At 38.1% G+C, this 24,191-nt stretch overlaps 2 protein-coding genes across 4 annotated transcripts; both read left to right on the top strand.

Annotated features, from left to right (window-relative positions):
* Nucleotides 1-1,364: 1,364 nt before the first annotated feature.
* LOC116245614 (protein MIS12 homolog) lies at nucleotides 1,365-5,777 on the top strand. Of its 3 annotated transcripts, none has more exons than XM_031617075.2 (8): nucleotides 1,365-1,501; nucleotides 1,908-2,058; nucleotides 2,154-2,211; nucleotides 2,973-3,092; nucleotides 4,027-4,122; nucleotides 4,196-4,334; nucleotides 5,349-5,471; nucleotides 5,551-5,777. In XM_031617075.2, the coding sequence occupies exons 2-8, from the start codon at nucleotides 1,919-1,921 to the stop codon at nucleotides 5,607-5,609; spliced, it is 735 nt and encodes a 244-aa protein (XP_031472935.1). In that variant the 5' UTR covers nucleotides 1,365-1,501; nucleotides 1,908-1,918; the 3' UTR covers nucleotides 5,610-5,777. The 3 variants fall into 3 exon arrangements, with proteins under 3 accessions (XP_031472935.1, XP_031472938.1, XP_031472939.1); XM_031617078.2 differs by having other exon boundaries at nucleotides 1,410-1,565; XM_031617079.2 differs by having other exon boundaries at nucleotides 1,453-1,565; nucleotides 1,913-2,058.
* A 12,073-nt stretch (nucleotides 5,778-17,850) lies between these two features.
* Nucleotides 17,851-20,676, top strand: LOC116252269 (uncharacterized). The gene is made up of 5 exons (XM_031626537.2): nucleotides 17,851-18,507; nucleotides 19,373-19,454; nucleotides 19,820-20,044; nucleotides 20,140-20,201; nucleotides 20,357-20,676. Exons 1-4 carry the CDS (start codon nucleotides 18,289-18,291, stop codon nucleotides 20,154-20,156), a joined length of 543 nt encoding a protein of 180 aa, XP_031482397.1. The 5' UTR covers nucleotides 17,851-18,288; the 3' UTR covers nucleotides 20,157-20,201; nucleotides 20,357-20,676.
* The last annotated feature ends 3,515 nt before the right edge of the window (nucleotides 20,677-24,191 follow it).

Raw genomic sequence — 24,191 nt, 5'->3', positions numbered from 1 at the left:
TGTACCCTCATGACCACCACAAACACTAAAATCCAACTGTACCTGTCATAATAATTCATGTACAGAGTTTCCACATGTATTACCTAGAATGCCCAGTATAATCATTGTTATCATCAATATGGATGCTAAAATCCAAGAGTAGAGAAGTGGTAAGGGACTCTCCAATTGATGGACAGCCTCCAGCTTGAACTCCAGAAGCACTTGGAACCAGCAGAATGCTAATATATCTCAGAATCAGAGATGGACCCTTTTTAGAAGTTCGCCGACGGCTATTTTGAGGGATTTAGAGCTGGCTGGATCCTAGTAAAAAAGAATGTCTTCCACAAATTGCTGTTCCCGAGTAACTTTCCACCTGCCCATTTCCTCTGAACTGAGGAACTGCATCTTACTGTCCCTCTCACCGTCTCAGAAATAAGCAACCCAGTACGACGACCCAAAAAGCAGCCACTGACAGAAGAAGGAAACTATGGAAGACAGAATGAACAGAAAAGTATTGGAGAAGATCATTAACAACAGAAATGCAGCGAAGTCCCTTTGAAGCTAGACATATCAATGACTAGAAGTCATAGGCTGCCTTCATGAATTAAAAGATCAGAACATTTAGAATATGTCAAAGCTATACAATATACTAACAATTAACAACAAAAAAGTACATATCATGGACTATAAGTTGACAGGACAACATGCAAAATGAAATTGCATTAAGGTCAGCATCTAAGATCCCGCAACTGAAACTCAGGTTCGGGTTATCGACAAAAACCCGAACTTATCGCAGGAGCAGGGAGGAAGTTGAAAAACCTAAGCAATATTTTAATGGGTGTTTGATGGTCTTGGATTTTGATTTTAAAATTAAAATTTTCGAATCAAAATTTCATCTCAAATTGAATTTGGAATAAAAATTATAGCTCTAGTTTGTCTTTGTGTTTAATAACAGTCCAGAATCTTGATTTCAGAATTGAAGATGATGTGTTTGATCAACATGAATTGAAATTTTTAAATTGATGAATTAAAACCATTATGACATGTGTTCTAAGAAGAGATACAAAAACTTCTAAAATTCTAGAATTACACTTCCACCCCTTATGGTAGAAACATAGTTTAAAACTTTGATTCAAGAATGAACCTATAATTCTGGAATTAATTTTTGTTTGTTTGAGAATGTAATTCTCATTTCATCAAAATGAAAATTTTAGTTCTAGAGTTCCACAATTCCAACCTACAAAGAAACCCATGATCCAAACCTGGCCCAGTGTACGTCACAGGTCGGGTTCGGGTCGAACAGGCAATATCCGGTAACATTTTCGTTTTAACCTGGAAAATGAGGTTCGTTCCGGGTTGGAAACTTGGCACAAATCCGAACCGTTCACAGCCGAAACGTTCCATTTTTCCCGCCTTCCAGCTTTCCTCCCCCGGCTCCTCTTTCTCTCTCTCTCTCTCTCTCTCCCTCTCTCTCTATGTGTGCTGCTGCTGGCTGCTGCTTCTCTGGGTAGCGAAGCAAGAGGTGCGTCTCTGGGTACTCTGATGTGTAGATCACGGAAATTGGATTTGCCCAGGAATTCGATGAGGTCGGTAGATGAAGGGAAAATACTCCCGTTCTTTAACCGTCTCCTCTGTTCGAGAAAGAATGAATTCCCCTCTTCTTCTCCACCAGTCGTCCACATCTCTTCATGGTCTCTGGAGAGATCCGTTGTTCAGTTCGATTTTGGAACTCTCTGCTTCACCTTTTTGGAGATTTTGTGCCGTCTGGTCGTTTGATTTCTTTCTGATTTCCGCATATTGGGATTTAGGATTTTGAGGAATTACGTGGATTTTTCTCTTTTATATGTCTTGCGCTGGATATGCTTGTTGAGGTTTGTTGACTCTGCTTGTCTTTCTCTTTCTCCATCTTTTCTTCTTGATTCGAATAGTTTAGCGGGAAATGCAAGGTTTAGTGGCTATGGAGGGAACCAAGAGCGAGGCCGTTTTCGATTCTCTCAATGTAAATCCGCAGCTTTTTGTTAACGAGGTTCTCAATTCAGTTGATGACATTGTTGATGGCGGGTTCAAATTCTACGAGAGGTGGGGCTCAACATTTTTCAGTTTTTTGATAAAAATCAGTTTCAGGATGTCACATCTCTTTCTCTGGTTCTTGCTTTTGATGGTGGATTCTGCAGTGAAGCAGCTCGCATTTTGGGCGTCAGTGATGAGAGTAAATTGGCTGAGTTAAGCAAGGTACGTATTCTAACCTGTAGGATATGCTGTTGATTAAGCGATAAAACCAATTTTTGTGATTACCAATGCGTGTTCTTCTGATTGCAATCTGGGTGCCAACGCGTGTTTCTGATCGCAATCTGAGTGGCATATAAATATGTAAAAAGAACGTTAATGCTAATATAAGGCTAGTTGGAACGGAGGAAGTCATACTATTTGGTGAACCGCAAGGTGAACCGCAAGGCGTTCTGACATAGTCAGAGTATTCAATTTTACCATTTTATACCTTGCATGTGATTCTTGAGAGCTTGAACTGTTCCCATTTGCTCATCATGCTCTTGGAGCAGCACAGTTTTCCTCACTAGCACAAATTTTGTAATCGTTGGGGATTGTCTAAAAGAACTGCTTGGGTTTATCCATTCTTGCACCGTTGAAACTTGCATAAAGTTAAATGTCATGGTAAGATAATCACTCAGTGCATTTTTTGTGTGCACGTACTGTCCAACATTTTATATCTCATAGCTACCGGATGATGGGGCTTCATGCAACATATTTTTATGTTTTTTGATTTATATGCGTACATTTTCTCTGTTGGTTTGATATTCTGCTAGTTCAACTGCAATTTCATCTGAACTATAACCCATCTAATGCTTGCATGTGCTTTTATTTGAATCACATTTCATGCTAATGTTTGACATTTTGATTCAAATTATGGTAATTTGTCATGTTAATGTGGTAAAGTTGTTTTCTTTTGATTAGATTTGATGGCTCTTATCTTGCAGGGAGTTTCAGCAGTTAAGCGTTTCATTCAATCCACTTTGAACAGGCACTTGAGTATATGGGAAAAGTATTGTCTCACCCACTGTTTTTCAGTGCCAGAAGGATTCTCATTGCCCAAAAGGGTACGTGATATATACCACAGGCACAAACTGTTTTTCCATTTATATTTGATGTTTTTCACCCTTAAACAAGCCATTGCATCAATACGAACAATTTATAGTTTTAGGCTTTTAGTGAAAGTTTTCCATTTTGAATTGATATATTTCTCACCTAGTGATATAGATGTTTGGTCTACTAAACGAATTTTGGATATTTTTTTTATTACCTGAGATCTATCAGAAGCCCCAGAAGTTTCTTTGATTTTAAATGTGTTATAAAGTTCTGTGGGCTAAAAAGGGTTAAAAAATAATCATTGGGTGGACGGCTTTGATGTCTGTAAAAGAATGATAGAAAGGGTAGATCTTACACAAAAATCTGTTCACGTTAGCTTGCAAAAGTATCTTTTTTGTTTTGGTGGACTTGAAATGGGTAAGGGGAATAGCTAGAGTTGACCAGAGAAATAATTAAGCGAAGTAGAATTAGCTACTATACTAGTGATGATCTTCCTTGATTTCACTAATTCAGTAATTTATTTCTTCCTTTTTATAAACTCAAGGAGGATGAAATGACTAATTTATAGAGTAACCACACGCTTGTATATGGCTACTAGGAAATGCTCATCTTACCTGTCTATAAACTGGTATATCTGTATGATGGTGCTGAGCTAACTTGAGTGTTTGCATAAGAGGCATACCATATATTTTACAAAATTAGTAAAACCTCATAACTTTATAAAATTTTACTTATTATTTATATACTTTTAAAATTTTGAATTGCCAAGACCTTTTAGCGAACAAAATTTTCATAAACTTCGAAGAATAACGTTTATGACTGTGTATGGGACTGTGGGCTTTATCTTTTCTGTAGTTATACAATTGGGATAGCTTGATTTTAGCACCTTTCCATCCATCTACATGATGCGACCTTTTGGATTTCTTAAGACTTTCCCTCTTGTAGGATGTTTCTGATGATACAGACTTCCATCAAGGTGAACCATGCAGGAACAAAGATCTTGATGCTGAGTTAGATTCTTTGAGAGAGAAACTTGTTCTTGTAAGTTCTCTTGTTATGTGCTTTTTTATTTTTGCTTTTCCCGTATTTGTTACATTGCACTTCTATGCTACAGGCAGAAAGAGAAGCAGGTGAGATGCGTAAGGAGATTTCTGCTTTGGAGAAGCAGTCCAGCTTAAGTAGATCTTATCTTGGAGCTGTAACTGAGGCAGCAGAGGAATTGGAGGAGAATGCTGTTGATAAGATGTTCCAGGGTGGAATTTCCAGTTCTTTATTAACGTCTACATGTTTTCTATCTACAACTGTTGGACCTTTTTTTTCCGTATTCACTGTACCTATTTGTGCTTTTGTTTTTTGGGAAATCCTGCTTGTGAAAAGTTAGAGATATTACTTGAATATTTTAAGCAACTGAAGCACAAATTCTTTACAATATTTAACGGTGAGAAGTAACTTTAGCAAGCAGGAGAGAAATGGCCATAGAGTATGATGGAACTACTGCTTAAACAAAGGTTTCATCTTTATTGCGATGAAGATGTGTACTAGCCTCTTTGAAACAATATGTAAGGTCAAAGTTCCAGTTATAGCAATATAACTCGGTGAAAAGTATTTGGAGACTTGTTTTATACATCCATTATCTGTTCACGCCTTGAAGAGGAAAAATTGACAGCTGATTGGTATGTATGACTTGGAGATACTGCGTTATATTGAATCTCTTGATTACAAGTAAGAACATGATCTATAAACATTTTTCAAATATTCTGGACTAACAACTAGTTGCCTGATTGCAAATGTCTGTCTTGATGCTTGAACATACATATGGATGGTTGAAATAAAAGATACTCTTCTTCTCTGTATTTCTGATGAGGTGCTTAAAATGTCTGTGTTTCTTGTCCCAAGAATTGATCGTCAGCCTGTAGGTGTCCTTCTGAAGATATGATGTTCCTGGACAGTAATATTGATCTCTTTAGCCTGTTATCCACTATCAGAGTGTATAAGAAATTATGGCAGTTTTCTGCAGCAGGAATCTAAGCTGTCATCTTTAGCTTTTCTTTGTTTGTTTTGGTTTCAGGACCGCAAATATGTACCCATTTTATGATTTCTTTAATTATTTTTGGACATGTCTTATGGAACAGTAGTTTTCGTAGTATATGTGGGAACGAGCTTTTCGTCATCAATTGTAGTTCTATTGCTTTCGGATTGGTTTTCACTGGATATTCATAAATACATAAATACTGGGTGTTCTTTGCTTACATGTGTTCAATTTTCAGAATTGCTAAGTACTGCCGCTGAACTACGTACTAAGCTTGAGAAACTCAGGCCTACAAGGCATGAAGCAACTGAAGATGCTGGGGTGGATGCGATGGAAATCCAGTCTTCAACACTTCCCAACGGTAATGATTTTCAGCTTCTCTCCTAGGCCTGTTGTTGAGCTTCATCAAATGTTCAATGTTGGTTGTGGACGGATTGCAGGTATCTGTGGCAAGTTGGAGGATCTGCTCGAATTTGCAAACGCTGTAAAAAGCATGTGAAAGTGACTGTTTAGAAATGCTACTGTAATTTGATATCGTTAAAAAATCTCGAGCTTACCCAGGAGACTCAATGTGAATGCTCCTCTCTCTCTCTCTCTCTCCCTTCTCTTCTCTCTGGCCTCTAATTCAAATGAAAACACTCCATGCAAGGTTATATGTCTTGATTCATTCTCGTTTCCTCTCGGTTCTTTAAATTTGAGAATGCTTTCTTAGTTTTATCTTTGTTTCTTACCAATCACTTTGCAGAACTAATAAAGAAATGCATTTGGATTGTTTCCTCAGGGAACCAGAATTATTTCCTGCATTCCTCAGCTAGTGTCCTTTCCTCGTCCGATTTTCATCTTTGGAACCCTGAACCCTTCCTTCTCTACAGCCATGAAAATTACTTTCCCATGTTTGTAATCATGTAAGAAAATGGTGCCTTTCTCTTGAACCTGAGAACTTAGTTCTCATAAGGTTAAGCAAAGCATGGTCATTAATGAGATTAGCCACATTAATTTGAAAAGATCTGTCTAATCTTTTTAAGCTTTTGGTGATCATGTTGGTACTTTCAAGGTTTGGTTATGGCTCGCACTGTCGTGAAGCCTTGGGGGTTGGAATCATTTTTATAATTTAAAAAGCATCAGTTGGGATCCCCGATTTGAGATCCACGGCAACCTCAGACCTGATACTTGGAATCTCCGATTGAATAAGGACTTCAGATCTTATGATCCGAATCGAAAGGCAAATATTTGTCCACCTCAGTCTAGTGAAAAACAACAGAATTGGCGCTATATTGGGTTGCTAAAGCTATTGTTACTTATCATGCCCTATCGGTCTATTTTTCAACTTTTTAATCTTTTTTTTTAAGTTTTCTTCTAAAAATGAGAAATTTTGTGGCTGCCAATGCACAGAGCGATATTGATAACATAGGTTTACTTAACTGAACTAGGTTCTGACTACATGGCTTCACCTAGCTAGGTTCGTCAAGCTAAGTAGGTTGAGCTTGGTACCCAGTTAGCCACTTGGCTCAGATGCAGTAGCGGAGCTCATAAAAAAATTTCATATAATATGTTAACCTTACATTGTTATGACTTTAAATTTACATATAGTGCCCAAAGTTCTGCCACCTACACAAGTGCTCCGCCACTGTTCAGATGCCTGGGTTTACTCTCCTTGCAAGTTTCAGACTCATGAGAAACTGACTGGGTTTAAGGGCTCTAACAAATGAGCAGGAGTCCAGAAGGAAACATAAACAACCATCGTTCATGGCTGACTTGGATTTTGATGGGCTCTAGATGGATGTCGCATTGGAGCCGTTGGACCTTTACCAGTTTTTGTCTGAACCCTGTGGATTCATGTGAAGACTTCAGATTGGCCAGATGCCTTTCGCAAGTGCAAGTTACTAAATTTGGACTATGTTACTTTTTTGCAGTTCACACGTGAAATGTGGGTGTAGGGAGAGGATGCACCATCAAATTGGCAAATTTGAAGCTGAAGACCCCAAAACATCCCGATCGACGCCGGCCAAGATTCATCAACCATCTTCTAATTCATGGCATGCAATAGTTTTTTTATATGAACCATAGTTTTTCTATCTGATCCACCAATGACAAATAGAACAGACCTCTCAGGCACATAATCTGAGCACCTCCCAGACACATAATCTGAGCACTCTTTAAGATTCCGCAGGAACAGTTAATCACGCAGAGGCAGGCTCGCTTAAAGGACTGCAAAATTTAATCTGAAACAGCAGGCATCCCCCAGAAAATCACATTGAGGGCATGGAAATTTATTAGGAGTCTTGCAATTCTTGATATTCTTAGTCTTTTCGATATGAACACCAAGCCAAATAACAGATAAACCTGCATTTCAGATAAAGCAAGACTAAGAAAGTTCAGATTAAGGGCATAAACATCATGCATTGTCTCCCCTCATATTTGTGATACCACAACAATTTTTCGAATCAGAGGTTCTGAAATTTGAACCAACACGACGCAGGAAGAACAGGTCACGGTAGAACAGAGTGGTCTGAATTTCAAATCAATCACATCTTTACAGAGACAGGAAAGTTCCAAGTCTACAAACTCTACCTAGAAACTTGCTGGAACTAAGCAAGATATTATAGCTACTACTGGAGGGATGTAAAATATGTAATCCTCAACAAGCGCGAGGGCAGAAAAAGGGAGAAAAAAAAAAGCGAGTAGAGCCGAGGAGAAGATTGAAACGAGAAGAACAGGGGAGGCTTCACGATCTTCTCCTAGTAACCACCACGAAGCCCCGCTCCCCTGGCTCTTCCACCACCAAGCGATTGCTGAGAAGGGGAGGAGAACCCCTTCAGCTCCTTCATGCTAGCGTAGCTCCTGCTCACCAACCCAACCTCCTTCTTCGCTCGGATCCCACAGGCGTTCCTCGACGGGAGTCCCGTCCCAGGAGACTTGGGCGGCGTACGGAACGACGTCAGCGGCGACCCGGGCACCGGCTTCTTATTCTCCTTGCGCAGCGAAGAGAAGTCGGGGACGGAGCGCATCAGCTCGTTCTCAACCCTCTGGAGCACGCGTGCGTGGCCGGCGTCGTGGTCGAACGAGACCTTCTTCTTCGCCGGCGGCGGCAGCGGCGAGTAGGTGGCCCTGGCCAGCCGCTGCCTGATCCTGGCCTCCCTCTTCTCCGCATAGAGCGCGTAGCGCCTTCCCCTGACAAAGACCGGCGCTGCTTGAGCATCAGCGAGAGGCAGAGGAGGGAGGTCGGAGTCGAAGTGGGAGGAGAAGATACTTTGAAAATGAGAGACCTCCTGGTTCAGGTACTGATTGTGAGTTTCCATCTCCATTCTTGGTTCTGATCTTCTCTCCCACACTGCTGTCTCTCTCTCCGTCTGTCTGGCTTAATAGCTTCCTCGTCTTCTTCCTCTGGCTTCAATTGTGGACTTCCGCTGTAACGGCTACCTCGAGCAGGGGTTTTAAGAAGCCTTTTTCCTGTGGAAATGACGAAACTAGACGCAGCTATCTCGGGTTTGGGCGAACTTGTGCTTCGGGTGTTTGGTGGACTTTTGACTTTTCCATTTTCCGCATTTTTGGATAATTTCCAACGCCAACGGGCAGAAAGATAATCCTGCAAAGGCTTATGATCACGTGCGGGCGTGCCTCATGTTCTTTCCGTTGGGTGAGCCACCGGACCGTCGGATCATGGTAACAAGTAGCCGTAACCGTTGATACTTCGAGAATGTATTGTCGATCTTCTCACCGTCATTCTAAATGTGTAACACAACGCTAAGAAAATAACGTGAACCTTGCGAAATATCGGGTTCTGATTAAAATCCTCTATTTTCCTTTCTTATTTTTATTATATATTTGTATGCTTAATTTTTTTTCTCTTTTTTTTTCTTTCCGTGGTACGATATAAGTGTTTAAAATGAGTAAACAGCAGAACCCCATTTTTGAAAACATTTCAGTTTTCCCCGACTGAATTGGTTGATATTTACCTATTTTATTTTCTTTGGGTCGAAAATAAAAAAAAATATCATAAATGGAAAAACAAAAAGATAAAAAAGCAGGGTTGGTTGGCATTTTGAACGTTGGTGGTAGAAGTTTGTTAAAAAGGATCTAAAATTAATGGTGGGCATGGGGCCATCTGTTGAACGGTATCCGATACTTGGCTTGACTTGACTTTAGGTGCGACCCTTAAATTTAAGCATATTGTGTTGGTCCTAGTAGGATCAATAACTTATTTATAATGTTATTATATTTTAAACATATATTTTTGATATAATTAATTACATTTAATATATATATATATATATATATATATATATATATATTCCACCAGGCCAGGTCCGGCTGCAGTTCGGTCCGAGCCCGACTTCTTATCCGACTATAGGCTGGATGCTAAACTTTATGGAAGATGGTTCAGTATAAGGGACCCGGTTTCCTCTGACCCGACTCTGCTTGGGATGAGATCAAATCAAATTGGAATCCGAGATGCTTAAGTTGGTTCTAGCGTGGATTTTTGGATGAATCTAGCAGTACTGAAATACACAGAGACACATGAAATATTAAATGAATGAAGGAGCAAATAAATATGGAAATATAAATTTGAAACCAATGTTTCGAATTTGAATTCGGGTATAAGAAAAAACTGGGCCCTGTCTGGCGCTCATCAAATCCCAAAATAACTTATAAACTATGAATCTGATCAGGCCCACCGGGCCCTTCCCATTTCGCCGGCAGTTGGAACTAAAGGCCCGGAATTTTAAATTGAAAATGAACAAAGTTTCAACTCTCTAGGTGCCGATTCCCGATTGGCAACTGAGCAAGAGCTAAAAGAAATTACAGATCCCATAAGAATAATTAGAGCGAGCTTGATTACTTCTCATTTTAAAGTAATGAATCTGATCTAACCATATGCTTTTTGCTGCTGTGACAGAATTCATACTGTGGTTCATCAAATCAAAGGATTTAAGTCGAATAAATCTTCATTTTTCTTCGTTATACTACAAATCGGAGAGGGTCAAAGATCAAACTAAATCACAGAAAAGAAAAAGAAGTACATTTTTAATGGTAGTTTCTAATAATATTAATCAACTCAAATGATTGTTATTGTCGTTGGCTATCACGTCGACGGCGAACCCCAAAAATACCCAAAATTCTGCACAGGTTTGTCGTCTAACGGATCTGCAAATGTTGCCTTCTTCTCTAAGCCAAACAGAAGGAACTCAATCCCTTGTTTGGCTCGTTTTCCATGAAAGCTTGTCATTTTCTCAGTCTCAAGATTCCTCGTTGAAAAGCAGCGTTGTCCGATACTATTGCGCCGACCATATGGCCCAAACCGAGGCTTTGGAAAAACAAGGCACTTTTTCATTGATTTTTTTTTAATTACTTTTTAAAATTATTTTTCAAGTGAAAATATGAAACCTTAGGTTGCTAAGGCCGATTGTGATATTGGGCAGTGAAAGCTTATGGAAAGATCGGTTCTCCTTAATGAAAGGTGGTATTCGGTGAAGTTTTATTTCATAAATTTGCTCTTCTTTTTTGAGCTGCTACTTAAAACGTCACTGTTTCACGAATTTGCCTTGTTCACATGTTTCATATATCTACTTTAATTTTGAAATAGATTCACGAAACACTCACATAATATTCTTAACATCAAACGGTTCCTAAAAATAACATAGTTTTAACATAAAATTTGTCTGTTCATTAAGGTTATAATTGTTTTACTTCTTCTGGCATTCCTACTGTATTTTCAACTCAAAATCCGACCTTCTCAAGTATTTATATCTCATGCATGGATTGTTTATTAAACTGGTTTTGTGGTTCTACATATCTGTACCCTGACTTCTAATCTATCTCTCCTTTCATCTCTCTTCTCTAGTCTAGAAAAAGAATGATAGACATAACATTTAGAACTGAGAATAGTATGATGATTGGTAGTTGCCCATGATCTAACACGTACATGTATAGAAGTTGGTATTTCATTGACGAACACATTTACTTAGACCACGATGGATTACATCAAGAGTTGAAAGCTCCTGGAAAAGTATTTCTACTTCCAAACAAAAACTCAAGTAGTAGCAGGAATGGCTGCTCTCTGAGATGGATGTCGCAGGAAGCAGAAGCAGCAGCAGCAGGAGAATAATTTGGTAGCTGTTAAGAGGCTTTGGACCTCTTCCAACGCTTTATTATTAAGCAACCTCAAGTGGGATTTCCAATATATTCTCAACTGCACGTGAATTTTCTGAAGATGGTGTTGTGAAAATGTCCAATGCTCTTACTTGATTTCATAAGATTCGCTTGGAATTGCATAATATTCTCTTTGGATATTCCCAAATTTTCAAACGAGTTCGAACGGGCACCTTTTTCTTGAAGATGCTTTCTTCAAGAAAATTGCTCTACCATATTAAAAACCGATCAAAGAGAGGATAAGATCCATCCACGGTCGCTAACTCAACACTCCTCAATACCATCAAGATATGAGTTTACACACTACATACGTTACTTCAGATTTGGATCAAAATCTCATTTAAATACGAAGCTCAATCGTAAAATTTAGATCTGATATGAGTTTACACACTACATACGTTCTATATTCGAATCTTATCAACCGATCTGACTCCAACTTTCATTCTTATTTAAAGCCAAAGGTGGGTAATGATCACTTAACGTTTTAGATAATCGAATCCATAACCAACAATAAGGTGAATTTCCAGATCCAATATCATGGTGTTTTTATTGAGGGGAGCCATGACGGCGCTTCCCAGAAGTCGCCATGGCGTTGCCCATGTCTCAGACAATGGCTTCGATGGACAGGAAGGCTGGGAAGTAAACGGATCCAAATAAGTTATATCTATTTGGAATGTAGAACTTCAAAAATCAAGCATATCCAGATTTAGACAATTACTTAGATTCAGGTGTTTATGCTATATAGCAAATCCAAATCTAATTACAAAGAAACGTGAATTATATTATCAAATTTGACCACTTGGATGTGTATTTGAATAAAATATAATGTTGCATAAAAGAAAGTTCACAGTCCTAAGTGTTAATATGAACAACATTGTGTTTAGAACATGTATTCCTAAAATACATGTGGAAGACGATATATTCTTGATTCAAGAGGCATGACATGATTATATCCAACTTTTAATTGCAAGAATTAGGGATAACAGCTACAATCACATTATGCTTTTTCATGTAAAATCATAAGTTGCATTTGGATATATAACATCCTAAAGAATGACGCTTAGTCTAAACCAGGTTTAATGAGCATCAGGTTATTAACCAGTTTTTCAAACCAGCTGGTTTATGTGTTTGGGTACGGTAAGAAAAAAAAAAGCTTCCCTCTTCTAGAAACTTGACTTTTGTTTGGATAACAAAAACCAGTTGATATGGTAAATGCATTCATATTACTAAGATCTGGGTGGACAAAACGAGGTACTTTTCTACAAAAAATTTGGCAGCAGCTTGCTCTTCGGACTCATTTACTTTCAGGGGCGGAGCCAGATTTGTTTTTTTTCATATTTTTTCAATGTAATTTTTTTTTTTCAATTCGCTGGGTATGGCCATGGCCTAGGCAGGCCCTCCTCTCTCCGCCTGGTTGTGGGGTTACCCAATATAACTGGGCTCATGTTCACCTATATTTCTTTTGTACTATTGAATGAAACAATATTTTGTGAAATCAGGTTGTTATTTTTTGGATCTACGTATGACACTTGTTCAAGTATCCGCGCACCGACATGCAAAGATCATGCACGTGGCAAGTTGGAAAGGGTTTGGAGAGTTTGAGACGATTGCTACTTCCCTATAATGGCAAGGTTACCACACAAGGGGACTTGCTGCCGTGATCTTGTCCTTCCACTTGTCTGTTGTTTGCTGTTTTGCGGACTTTTGATCCGATGGGAGTGTGACAAAGATAGATCAATGAATGTGTAAGCCTCTTAAATGGGGACTTTACTTCTTGCATGTTGTTTGATGGGAAATGTTTTTCTGTGAGAAAGCAAGAGGTTGGGACAATTCTGGATCAGCTTTCGTAGTGTGGTCAAGAAATGAGAGAGTCTAGCGTGGCTTCTTATGACACTTGACAGAATGAAAAATCTTGGCGTGGAAGTCACAAAATGGAATCGAATGCTACAAATTGGAAAGCTGAAAATCAGGTCAGAGCAGTGTGGCCGGTTCTTCCGTTTCGAGAGTCCACGGCTTCTTTCTTTACTTGTTTCTTAGAAAAGCAACACGAAATCAAATTATCGTCTCCTATTTGTCTGGCTTTGATTCGCAAGTTCAGGTTATGCTAGACATTATGATGGTGACAACTTCTCATTAAAGTACATTTTGATTTAAAACCACAAAAACAACTATCTATCTATATAAATAGATAGAGAAAAAGGGACAGAAAAAATTTTCTTAGGTACTGCAGGGGCGAAGCCAGGATTTTCATTAGGGACGGACTGACAGTCCAACCTCTGGATCTGGGTAGGGCCAAATTGAATTCAACTCTAAAAAATACATTACACATTTAAAAAATTATATATTTTTTAATGTAATTTCAACCTCTGGATCTGGGTAGGGCCAAATTGAATTCAACTCTAAAAAATACATTACACACTTAAAAAATTATATTTTTTTAATGTAATTTTTTTTTTCATTTTCCAGGGTGGGGCCATGGCCTAGGCGGCCCCCCCTTCCCTCCGTCCCTGCTTAGATGTTTTATCCCTTAAATGAATGAGAAACAATCTCAACCCAAATTGAGATCAAAGCTTAAAAAAAAAGAAAAAAAAAATATGAGCTAATACTAAATGATGAAAATGTCCATCAAGGCATCAACTCTTTGTTTTTCTCCCAACTCTAAGGGTCATTCTTTATCCATCTACTACCACTTTTTCTTCTTCCTCTCTCTCTCTCTCTCTCTCTCTCTCTCTCTCTATATATATATATATATATATATATATATATATATATATATATATATATATATATATATAAACCATCACCAAAAAATAGCTGCCCCAAGAACATTAGCGACATTTAATTATGCAAAAGTTCATACGTGGTGTTTTTAGCAACATATCATGATTCGTCCAATGATGCTTTCTTAATTTTTATCCATCTAGTAACATTAAGCAATATCATGTTGATTTGAATACTCTCTCTTTCTTGGGGAATCCAGAACCAACCATTCAATTACTTCAAAAAATTGAGTGGTAATCAATTTTTTTCTTAATGGGAACTTAATTAATTTCTTTGAGCTGGCGATTTTCGCATCTTCTAATATAACAAAATCATCCATCATATTTGGTAGTCATACCTCAAATATCAGAAAAGCAAATGATCTATTCGAGCTAATAGTGAGTTACCTCATGAAATCTCGAAATCAAATTTGATATGCTCAGCTTTATATAATATAACTTGTTTCCACCAAGTATTTAATGAAAAATCAAATTGTTTGAGTCATCCACTTAATGAACCAGAAATTCAGTCTGTAAAAGTTTGTGGAGTTCACAAGTTCGCTTCCAAGTTATGGTCGTTGGGTGACTTTCACTGCCACATTAGATAAAGAAAGTTATCTTCAAAAGTTTTCCCACGTAATCCGCACTTATTTTTACACCATATCAATGCACATAATCGCCCCATTCACTATCAAAACCGAACCTGGTTATATGTGTCATGTGCACCAATATGGTCTATAACTAAAATACCCTTAAGTTCATTCTGAAAAGAAGAAATTTTTTTGTATGACATAATTGAAAATGAAAATAATAAAAAGATTATGAAGGACATTTCCTTTTTTAATAAATTACCAAAATGTTCCTCTCTCCTTTATTGCGCACAGTGTGCCTGGACGTAACTTTCTTTCTATAAAAAATGGTGACACTGTCGATGTCGAAGTTCTTGGTAGAAAATGATGAACATTTCATGTCCACGATGTAACGTGCCAAGATCTGTCGACACAATTCAGAAGATTGGCCTCAAATTTCATGAGCCCACACGCAGCGTTCATACACAAGACTGCTGCTCAAACAACTGGGTCGGTTGGTCTGCTTTGTCTCTTTATGAAAGCCTGGTTGGAATCTCAGGACATACAAGCGAGCCAAGTTCTTACAGTCTTCTCATCTCCATCCTATCAGTTAATGGTAGGGCCACCTGCAACCTACTCTCTAGATAAATGTGGCTAAACCTCATTGGCTTCGCGAAATCCCTTATCTGAAGCCTACCAAGCTCGCCGTTGATGTCTAAGGACTCATCGAGCTCGTGACACAGTGCTGACAAAAGATGATTCATGGCACGATTAAGGGGTTTGGTGTAGCTGGTTGGGCTAGCGGATGATAGGCGACCGCTAGTTTTTGGTTTGGTTCTAGTAAGCATCAACCTTTTGCATAAATTAAAGCATGCATAGGCTTTAGGGTAGGGAGACTAGCCTTGGAGTTTTATGCCGTCAGACAATGATCAGCACTTTCCTCCAGTCATAAAGAAGAAAGAAGAGAGAGAATTATCAAGGAAAAATGAAAGAGAAAGATAGAGATTATATGGTTATGAACTAAAATTAATTGTGCAGAAGAAGAACAAGAAGAAGAAAAGAGAACATAACTCCAGTTTTCTAAAAACACGATAAAAGAAAGGTAGCTGCCCACAATCTTGAGAAGCATTATTGCGTGCCCCTAGAAGGGAAAAAAAAACTGCAAAAATGAAAAACTGACAGTAAAAGAATACAGAGATAAATGCTATATACAAACTAAGAAGGTATCTTTACTTCAATAGGAATCAAGTCCCATATATAGAATCCGTGCTGCTAATATAAATCCTGCATTATCTGGTCATCTTTATAGAAGAGGCAAATAGAACATGAATTATTGTTTCATAAATGCGGATCATCACTGCTTCCAACTGCTAAATTAGAATGCCATCTCAAATGTCTGTGCGAAGAGTAAAAGAAAAGGAAAAGTTCTGTACTGAAAGAGATTACAACAGAAAGGGACAGATAACAAAGATAATAAATTATTGCAAAGGAAACTTCCTTCCAGGAGAAAAATCTTGCATTTATACGCTGAGAAGCCCCTCGAGGTCATGCTTTACATGGCAATTCTTTAACGGAGCTGCTGGATTTTGTTTACATTGATGTTCTTGTTACTGTTGTGGATTTTTTTGTATGCGTTTGGATACAGAAATTCTCTGGTCTCTCACAACACACTGTCCCTCAATGGGAGGTGTGTTTAATCATAACCATCCGATAAAATGTGTCAGGTGGTCCAAAGGATTACTATATATATATATATATATATATATATATATATATATATATATATATATATATATATAAAATGGCTCTCGTTATCAATAATCACCCATCTATCTAACCAGTCCTATGAGATGTTGAGAGAAAAACTAGAAGAAAAAAGTATGAACTAATAATAGATGAAAAACAAAAAGAAAAAAGTGTGAACTAATAGTAAATGACAAAAATATCTATAACTTGTTTCTCATTGTTTTTATTTCAACAATCCATCATGATGAATCAATGGCTCTCGTTAGATGGCTGAATAACTCTTAAAAGCCAAAGTTACCATTCAATTTTCCTTTTTCTCTCTCTTATATGTATATATATATAAGAAGAATATGGACCACTGTCTACATCATTTATTGAATTGCCTAAGATTTAAGGGATGAGAGGCATAAATATTCAAATTTGTAATTGACATGCATTAGGTGCTCTTCATCTTAAGAATGAAGAAAAAAAGGATATAGAGAGTTTGGATGCTATGAAATTCGAGTAGTCACCTTTTTCTCATCTCTTACTTGGAAAGCAATAGATGATAGACATCAAAATTAAAATTAGCTCACCCACTTGTGAATAGTGAGGTGAAAAAATTTCCTTGCAATCCCTTTCAGGCTATTTGGAATGATATAGTTATTAACCAGGTGTGGCCAATTGTTCATATAGGTCTACAAAAAATATATCATATTAAAATTTTATGGTAGTTTTTCTTATAGGAGCTCCTTAAAAATATAAAATTATATAACTAGTGTTAAAAATATAAAATTATATAATTAGTGTTCTTCAATCAAAATTTCCTAGCTATGTCTTACTTTTTATGACCTTAAATGGACTCAAAAATGGACTCAAAATGTGAACTAGTTATGGAAGGAGAAAGAGAGAGATGGTGTTCTTATGGCTAAAATTAGCTCATTACAAGGTTCTACCAGCAACATTATTCTTTATCAAAATTAATCATGGAATGCATGATTTTTTCAATAAAATCAGTTGATCATCGCACCACAAATAAATAAACAAAGTCTTATCCTTACTGGGGTTGACCCAATATACAAAACTAATAGGTGATCATTATTTTGAATTTTCAAAACACTTATAAAAAAAAAAAAAGAAATCGTATGACATGGTATGCAAGTTGAAGATATCATTTTAAGACACTGAAAATCATATTTGATATTGTAGAATGATATTATAGAGAAAAAGACAGGGTTTCAGTTTTTTTTTAATTAAACCGTACGATGGAATATTTCTTCCCAAAGAAAATATTGATGAAGAAATATAGAAAACAAAAACAAAGTCAAGCCACTCATAAAATTATATATGGCCAAGTCTACTAATAAAAACAGCGTAAAGCATTGACATTTCGAATGGCCCCCAGGACTCTTGCTTTTCGTGCAGAAGATCTTGCTGCACACCAATATTCCCCAAAAGGCGGTTCGTAGGACCTATTCTCCCCCTTTTTCATGGCCGGTGCCCCCTGAGAAAGGAAGAGTTCTCCACGTTTACGAAATGGCGAAGATGGTAAACCTGTGAGGATGGGCAGCCATTATAAATTCTCCTCGCAAGAACACTCTCAACTAGAGAGAGGGCCCCTGAGAGGAGCCTGGTCATATAGAGTCCGCGTGTAGAGTCCCCGCTCTTGGCGGCGTCCAGGAATAAAGAAAGTGGTTGGCTTAGGCAAAGGAAGAATCAGGAGAGAGAAAAAGAAAAGAAAAGAGAAGCAGGAGGAGGAAGAAGAGGCCAAAAGTGGAGAGAGAAAGGAAGGGAAGAGAGGAGTTGGGTTCGTTTGTTGGCTTGTGGTTGCCCGTGGCCCTCCTTTTTCCTTTTCCCTTTGGTCGGTTTGGGTAGTTGGAGTTTATCCGATTTCGAGGGGTTGAAGTTGTTGTGGGTGTTGGTGGCTCGCTTCGACGACGGGGAGAGTCGCTTTAGGTGGTAGGGAAGAGCTCAGATGGAAGGAGAGAGCGGCCATGACCGCGTTGAGGAGCAGGCTCAGGGACAGGTCCAAGGCCTCCAGGCCGGCCGGTCCTCCTCCTTCTCTGAGCTCTTTGGTGACAAGGACTCTCGTACCAATGGTGTCTTCGAGTCCGTCTTTTCTGCTTCCTCGTTGCCGCCGCCGTCGTCTTCATCTTCATCATTATCGTCATCCCAGTGGTCTTCTTCTCCCAAGGTGGTTATGGGAGCCCTTTCTTTGTCGCTCATTTTCTTTTTCTCATGGGATTTTCTTTGTTTGATTCTTTTCCTTTTTCTTTCAGGGAGAATCTTGTGGATTCCCTTTCTTTTCGGACATACTTTTGATTCGTTGCCGGCTTTGTTTTAGATGCCGAGATTGTTTCTCCGGGATGTGTTTTATCTTTGCATTCTTTTGTTGGTTTCTCTGATTTTTTGTTGATTGATTGAATTTGTTAATAACAGGGAGATGGGAATCAATTTTTTTTTTCGATAATCTGGATTTTACGCTAAGGTGGTCTTCTTAATGATCGATAATCTTTTTTCCCTCAAGATGATGTGGTGCAATTGTTTCTATGGGGTCGTTCTTAATTGTCGAAGCAGATGAAGGCCATAGTAGCAATTTTTTTTTTATGTCGGTGATTCTTTTTCATTGAATTCTCTTAGTTTTTCGCTATAGATTTCTTTGATTGTTGCTTCTGAATATAACGGGATTTTGTAAATACGGCGGATGGCTGTGAAGTTTCTTTCCGAGCGGTTTTCCCATTATCATTTGTCGCGTACGAGACAATGAGAAAAGATATCTATGTCTTGTGCAGATTCGATACGAATTCTGATGCCTTGCTCACAAAATCTAATGGTACTTTTTATGTGCATGTGTGTGTGTTTTTGCTTTTTCACGGATTTTACAATTCAGACGAGTTTTTCCTTTTTGTAACATTTCATATTCTCGTGTTTCCTTTATTTTGATCCATTTCCCCTTGTCTTTTCTTTTGTTCTTTTTACCCTCTTCTCTGCTCTTCGTATTTGGTTACAGCCATCTCCTGTTTGGGATTGATTTGATATTGACATTCTCTATTTGTCAGGGGAATGTGAGCTCTGTTCCGGAGGAATCTTGGAGGAAAGATGGTGATCACCAGTCAGACGAGAACACCAAAAATGTCTCTGGTGCGTGAAACACCCTGTTTTATGCTATTTTCTGTTCACGGTGGCTCGTTAATCTTCTCACCCTGTTCTATGCTTCTTTTCTGTTCACGGTGGCTCGTTAATCTTCTCACCCTGTTCTATGCTTCTTTTCTGTTCATGGTGGCTTGTTAATCTTCTCGATGATATGCGTTAAGTCTAAGGGTATGCACAGTTCTTTTAAACATTTTAGTTTACGATTCAGATTTCTTCCTGTTCCTGCTGCTAAGAGTTCAGTAGTCCACAAATGGTTTTTGTAAATTACTTCACAGTGACTGAAATTGTGTACATATACTGCTTTGCTCTCTCTCTTTCTCCCCTTCTCATATTTTTTTCCTTTGTGTTCCCAGATATCAGTATCCAAAAGGATAACGGGGAGGGGTTGAACACTGAGCAGGTGGAAGGAGTTGAATCCTTTTATCTTAGCTCATCTTTGTACTACGGTGGTCGGGACATTTATACTCCTTCACCAACTTCGCAAGCCCCAGGAATCTCCAAGTTTCCCAAAGATGGTAATGAAGACGACCCGATCTCGAATAACTCAAACAGTGCTTCAAGGGGAAATTGGTGGCAAGGTATTACAGTGATATGCACATGGATTTTCCTTATATGGTGTTTGCGGATTAGGTGGGCTTTCTCAAGATTTATCAATCACTCCTTGTACTTTCAGGCTCTTTGTATTATTGAACCATATGCCCTGGAAGAGTCGTTGGGGACCCATGCTCCGCAATGGTAATCTTTTCTGCAATCAATCGATAACACAACGTACAGAAATATGCAATTTGCCATACACTGTTTCTTGGTTCTTTGAATATGAATGTCTCTACTTGGAGCTCAAGTTGAGATTTGCTTCTGAATCTCTGATGGCAGCTTTTGTTTAACTGCAGGAGCATGTGCTTACTTAGTTGAAGAGTGTGCATAAGTAATTAACGGTATAGGCCTTTTGGCATATGATATATATATATATATATATATATATATATATATCCTCTGGCGTGTAGTTTTGGACACCAAAGGCGCAGTCTTGCAGTTTGTGTGACAAGTGCTGCGAAGCATGAAGTACAGGAGAGACATGCCATCAAGCGCTGGCTTTAGGCTTAACTTCTACTTGACTCGAGATTGTATACTTTTGGTTTATCTGTCGTGTAAATTTCCTCTTTACTTGCGAGGAAAAGTTTTACTATGAATAAACTTCTTAGTATACGTATCCTTGATTTCAGCTATACCTTGTTTTTTTTTCCTCTCTTTTAGTATTCTAGATAATAAGGATGTTATTGATGCAAGTGTCCTCCCACTATCAAGTCATTGGCAGTTGACAGTGGTTTCATTAATCCAAGTTTGTGATTGGTGATTCTTAAGAGGCCTGCGAGTTCAGCGTTTGCCCTTTGTTTGCGAACAGAAAAGGTGTCGACCCTGTGTTTTGACATAAGCAACATCTGTGTTTACATATTCAAGTTTACCATGGGAAGTGTATTTGGATTCTCTGTTTTTCTATCAACAAAACGAAGATGGTCTCAAGTCCTTCAGGACTTCCGTGGCATAAATACACTTGGTTTTTCTCTCGGGCAAATTGGCACCACCAGTGTTTCAATATAAAGTTTTTCGGATTTTTGTTTCTTTTTGGCTGTTTGATTCCGGTGTGAAACTGATGTCTCATGTGTTTAACTGAACCCTTATTATTGTTTTCCTGAAGTCCTGTAGATGTCATCTTGTATAAGGCTGTCGCGAAGCATGAGCTTTCCTTCAAATTTTGCTGTATATAAGGAAGTGAAAGTCATTTTGGCAAACGCTATACATGTGTAAGAGAATTTTACGGGATAAAAATGTCTTAGATCACCTTCAAGTCCGCAGACATGAGGATCCGAATTGACTTTGAGAATGTTGAGGAAAACGGGATCACATATTCTGTAATTCTAATAAAGCTATAAACATAAGACTGTGCTTTGGCGTTGCATTAACATTGTTTTAGTTAGTTACCTATTCAGATAATAAGAATAAAAGGTGCATGGGCTCTCGTCCTATTTGCAGGTAGATGCGGCCAAAATAGTGCCACTTTCTGGCATAGGCTTAGGTGGCATTAAAATGCTACTGTTGCAAGTTTGTACAACTTTTGAAGCTAGGACCTATGGCAGATTACCAGTAGGTTCTTTTCTTTTTGTCAGAATTGCTCCTTAGCTAGCGCACCCATTTAGCAATTTGTGCCTAATTCATTAAAAAACATAAGCTGTTCAATTCAATCACTTCTTAGTGGTTGTTATCTTCGTTGCGGCGAAATAGTTTTTAACAAATCTAAAATATCAAACGTTTTTCTCAGAGTTATGTGAATAAGTTTGTCTGGCAACCAGGCGGCAAGACAGTACTTATACAAAGGCTTCTTTTGAGCTGCAAATAGCAGTAAGTGCATTGTTCGAGTTGATGGATGTACTGTAGAACAGAAATCAGCCTGAACCTACCTTAGAGTTATAAGGGTATATGATCTTAGAGGTTTTGCGTTGAAGGCAGTTTTTCCTAAATAAACATTAAAGAAAAGAAAAGGTTCACACGCTTCCTTAGCCTTCTGAATATTAGTAATGAAATCAGCTTTGAGAATACCTCCAACAGACCAATTAGGAGCCACGGAAGCAGGCTGTATCTTCACTCCACTAGATCGAAAAAGTTCACACGCTTCCAGTCACCTTGGCCGTCTAAATAATAGTAATGAAGTCAGCTTTGAGAGTACCTCCAACCGACCCATTAGCAGCCATGGAAGCATCCACTCGACCTAATATTTTAACTGATTTTTTAGTTTGATAGGAATCATATGCTCGGTATCATGCTTTTCGCATGAACATTTGCAAATCGTGATTTCAGGATCCACTTGCTGCTTTTGTGCCTCCCTACGTATTTGTGTTCATGAACTTTAAAATTCTATGCAGGCTTTTAAGAGCTTGGACTAAAAGTATATCAAAATTTGGTGAGTTGTGAAATTACTTTATTGCCTAGATAAAATGATCCCCAGATAACATGATTAGTATCAAATAAATTATATGATTACATATCTATCAGGTACAATTAAGAAACTCCAACAAACGCCGATTGCTTCTAATGACAAGAGTCGGTGACTTGGAATCGTCCTATGATTGCCATATTTGTACATCTAATTCCTACTTATGGTTGCATGAACAAACTGGTTAAACATTGAACATGGATTTTTCTTTTTTAACAAAAAAAGGCAGCAAACTTCTTCAACCGTGACTGGAGACTGGGGAAATGAAGGGGCCTTTAAGCCTCTTTTTCAGATGTGGGTTGTTAACCGCTTGTTCACTTACAAACTTCTTCAACACTGGCAAGGTTCCATCTACGTCACCAGGGTGCGCCCTTTTTGGCCTCGCACCCGCGTTGATGCAATGCAGGTCCGGGTGCGCCTCCGGTGCGCACTCAAAGTGGTCAAACAAGAGTCAAGTCCGGCTGACCACACCCGACTAAAATTGTCCTTTTCCGACTCGCACCCGACTCGCGTTTGACCCAAGTCGGGTGCGGTCAAATGCGAGTCGGTCTATTTTCATCCAATTTTTAGGGTTTTTTAAATTTTTAACAAAGTCGACCGCCCGCGTCTTCATCACCCCCTCATAGATGTGCTTCACAATATATGCTAGAAAATTTTATCGATGTCCTGTTACTGAATTTTAAACTGCTGCTACTGCTTCTAGCTGTCATTTGCTATGCAAGCTAAAATAAATGACGAACTGTATGTTCTTTTAGTTTTCCCTAATAATGAAACTGATTCAACTACTTAACATCAGCTTGATTTTATTGGAATGCTTATTTTCATTTGCTATGCAATCTAAAATAAATGGCGAACTTGTACGTTCTTTTAGTTTTCCCTAATAATGAAACTGATTCAACTACTTAACATCAGCTTGATTTTATTGGAATGCTTATTTTCTTCGTCTTCAAACTTTCAAAACTATTGGGTGGAGACCAACTGAGTTAATTCTGATTTTTGTATATGAATTAGGTTGTGTAAATTAATGTGCACTTGTATAATTTTGTTATTCAAGTGCATGTGACTGAAAGTGAACTATGCAGACTATCTCTTCTTAAATATGTTATATTTGAAATTTTTTATTTTAAACTTTCAAATTAAAACCATAAAATATAATAATAATAAATTAATAATAATAATAATAATAATAATAATAATAATAATATACTCTCGCCACACCGCCACACTTAAATTAACTATAATAATAATAATAATAATAATAATAATAATAATAATAATAAAATACTCTCGCCGCATCGCCGCACCTAAATTTTATGAGATGTGCCACACCGGCACCCGCATACCGCACTTAGGTGACATAGGCTTCCATTTTGTACAGAAGCAAACCAAACAGTAAAACCGTGAAAACCCAATACGTTGTGGATCTTGTGAATCAAGCATATCATACAAGTAGTCTTTTCCAAAGATGTATTAATTTAAGATTTGCATGAGCATTTTATTCCCATTTCATCAGACAACACACAAGAGTTTAGAATGAGAGTTCCAAACCATCAGCATACAACCCCCAGCTTTACCTGACTTCATTCCAAGACCAAGTTGTCTGGGAAGCAAACACTATTTAAGGAATCGTTTGGCAACAATGAAAATAGCATGTAATTATTTCTTTTGCTAAATGGGCCCTAAAGGGCTGTTGGACGATGAGAGCAGTTTGCAATGGTTTCATATATATGCTCTAA

The sequence above is a fragment of the Nymphaea colorata genome, chromosome 1 (genome assembly GCF_008831285.2).
Source record: "Nymphaea colorata isolate Beijing-Zhang1983 chromosome 1, ASM883128v2, whole genome shotgun sequence".
Lineage (NCBI taxonomy): Eukaryota > Viridiplantae > Streptophyta > Magnoliopsida > Nymphaeales > Nymphaeaceae > Nymphaea > Nymphaea colorata.
This window is presented reverse-complemented; position numbering and strand designations above follow the sequence as displayed.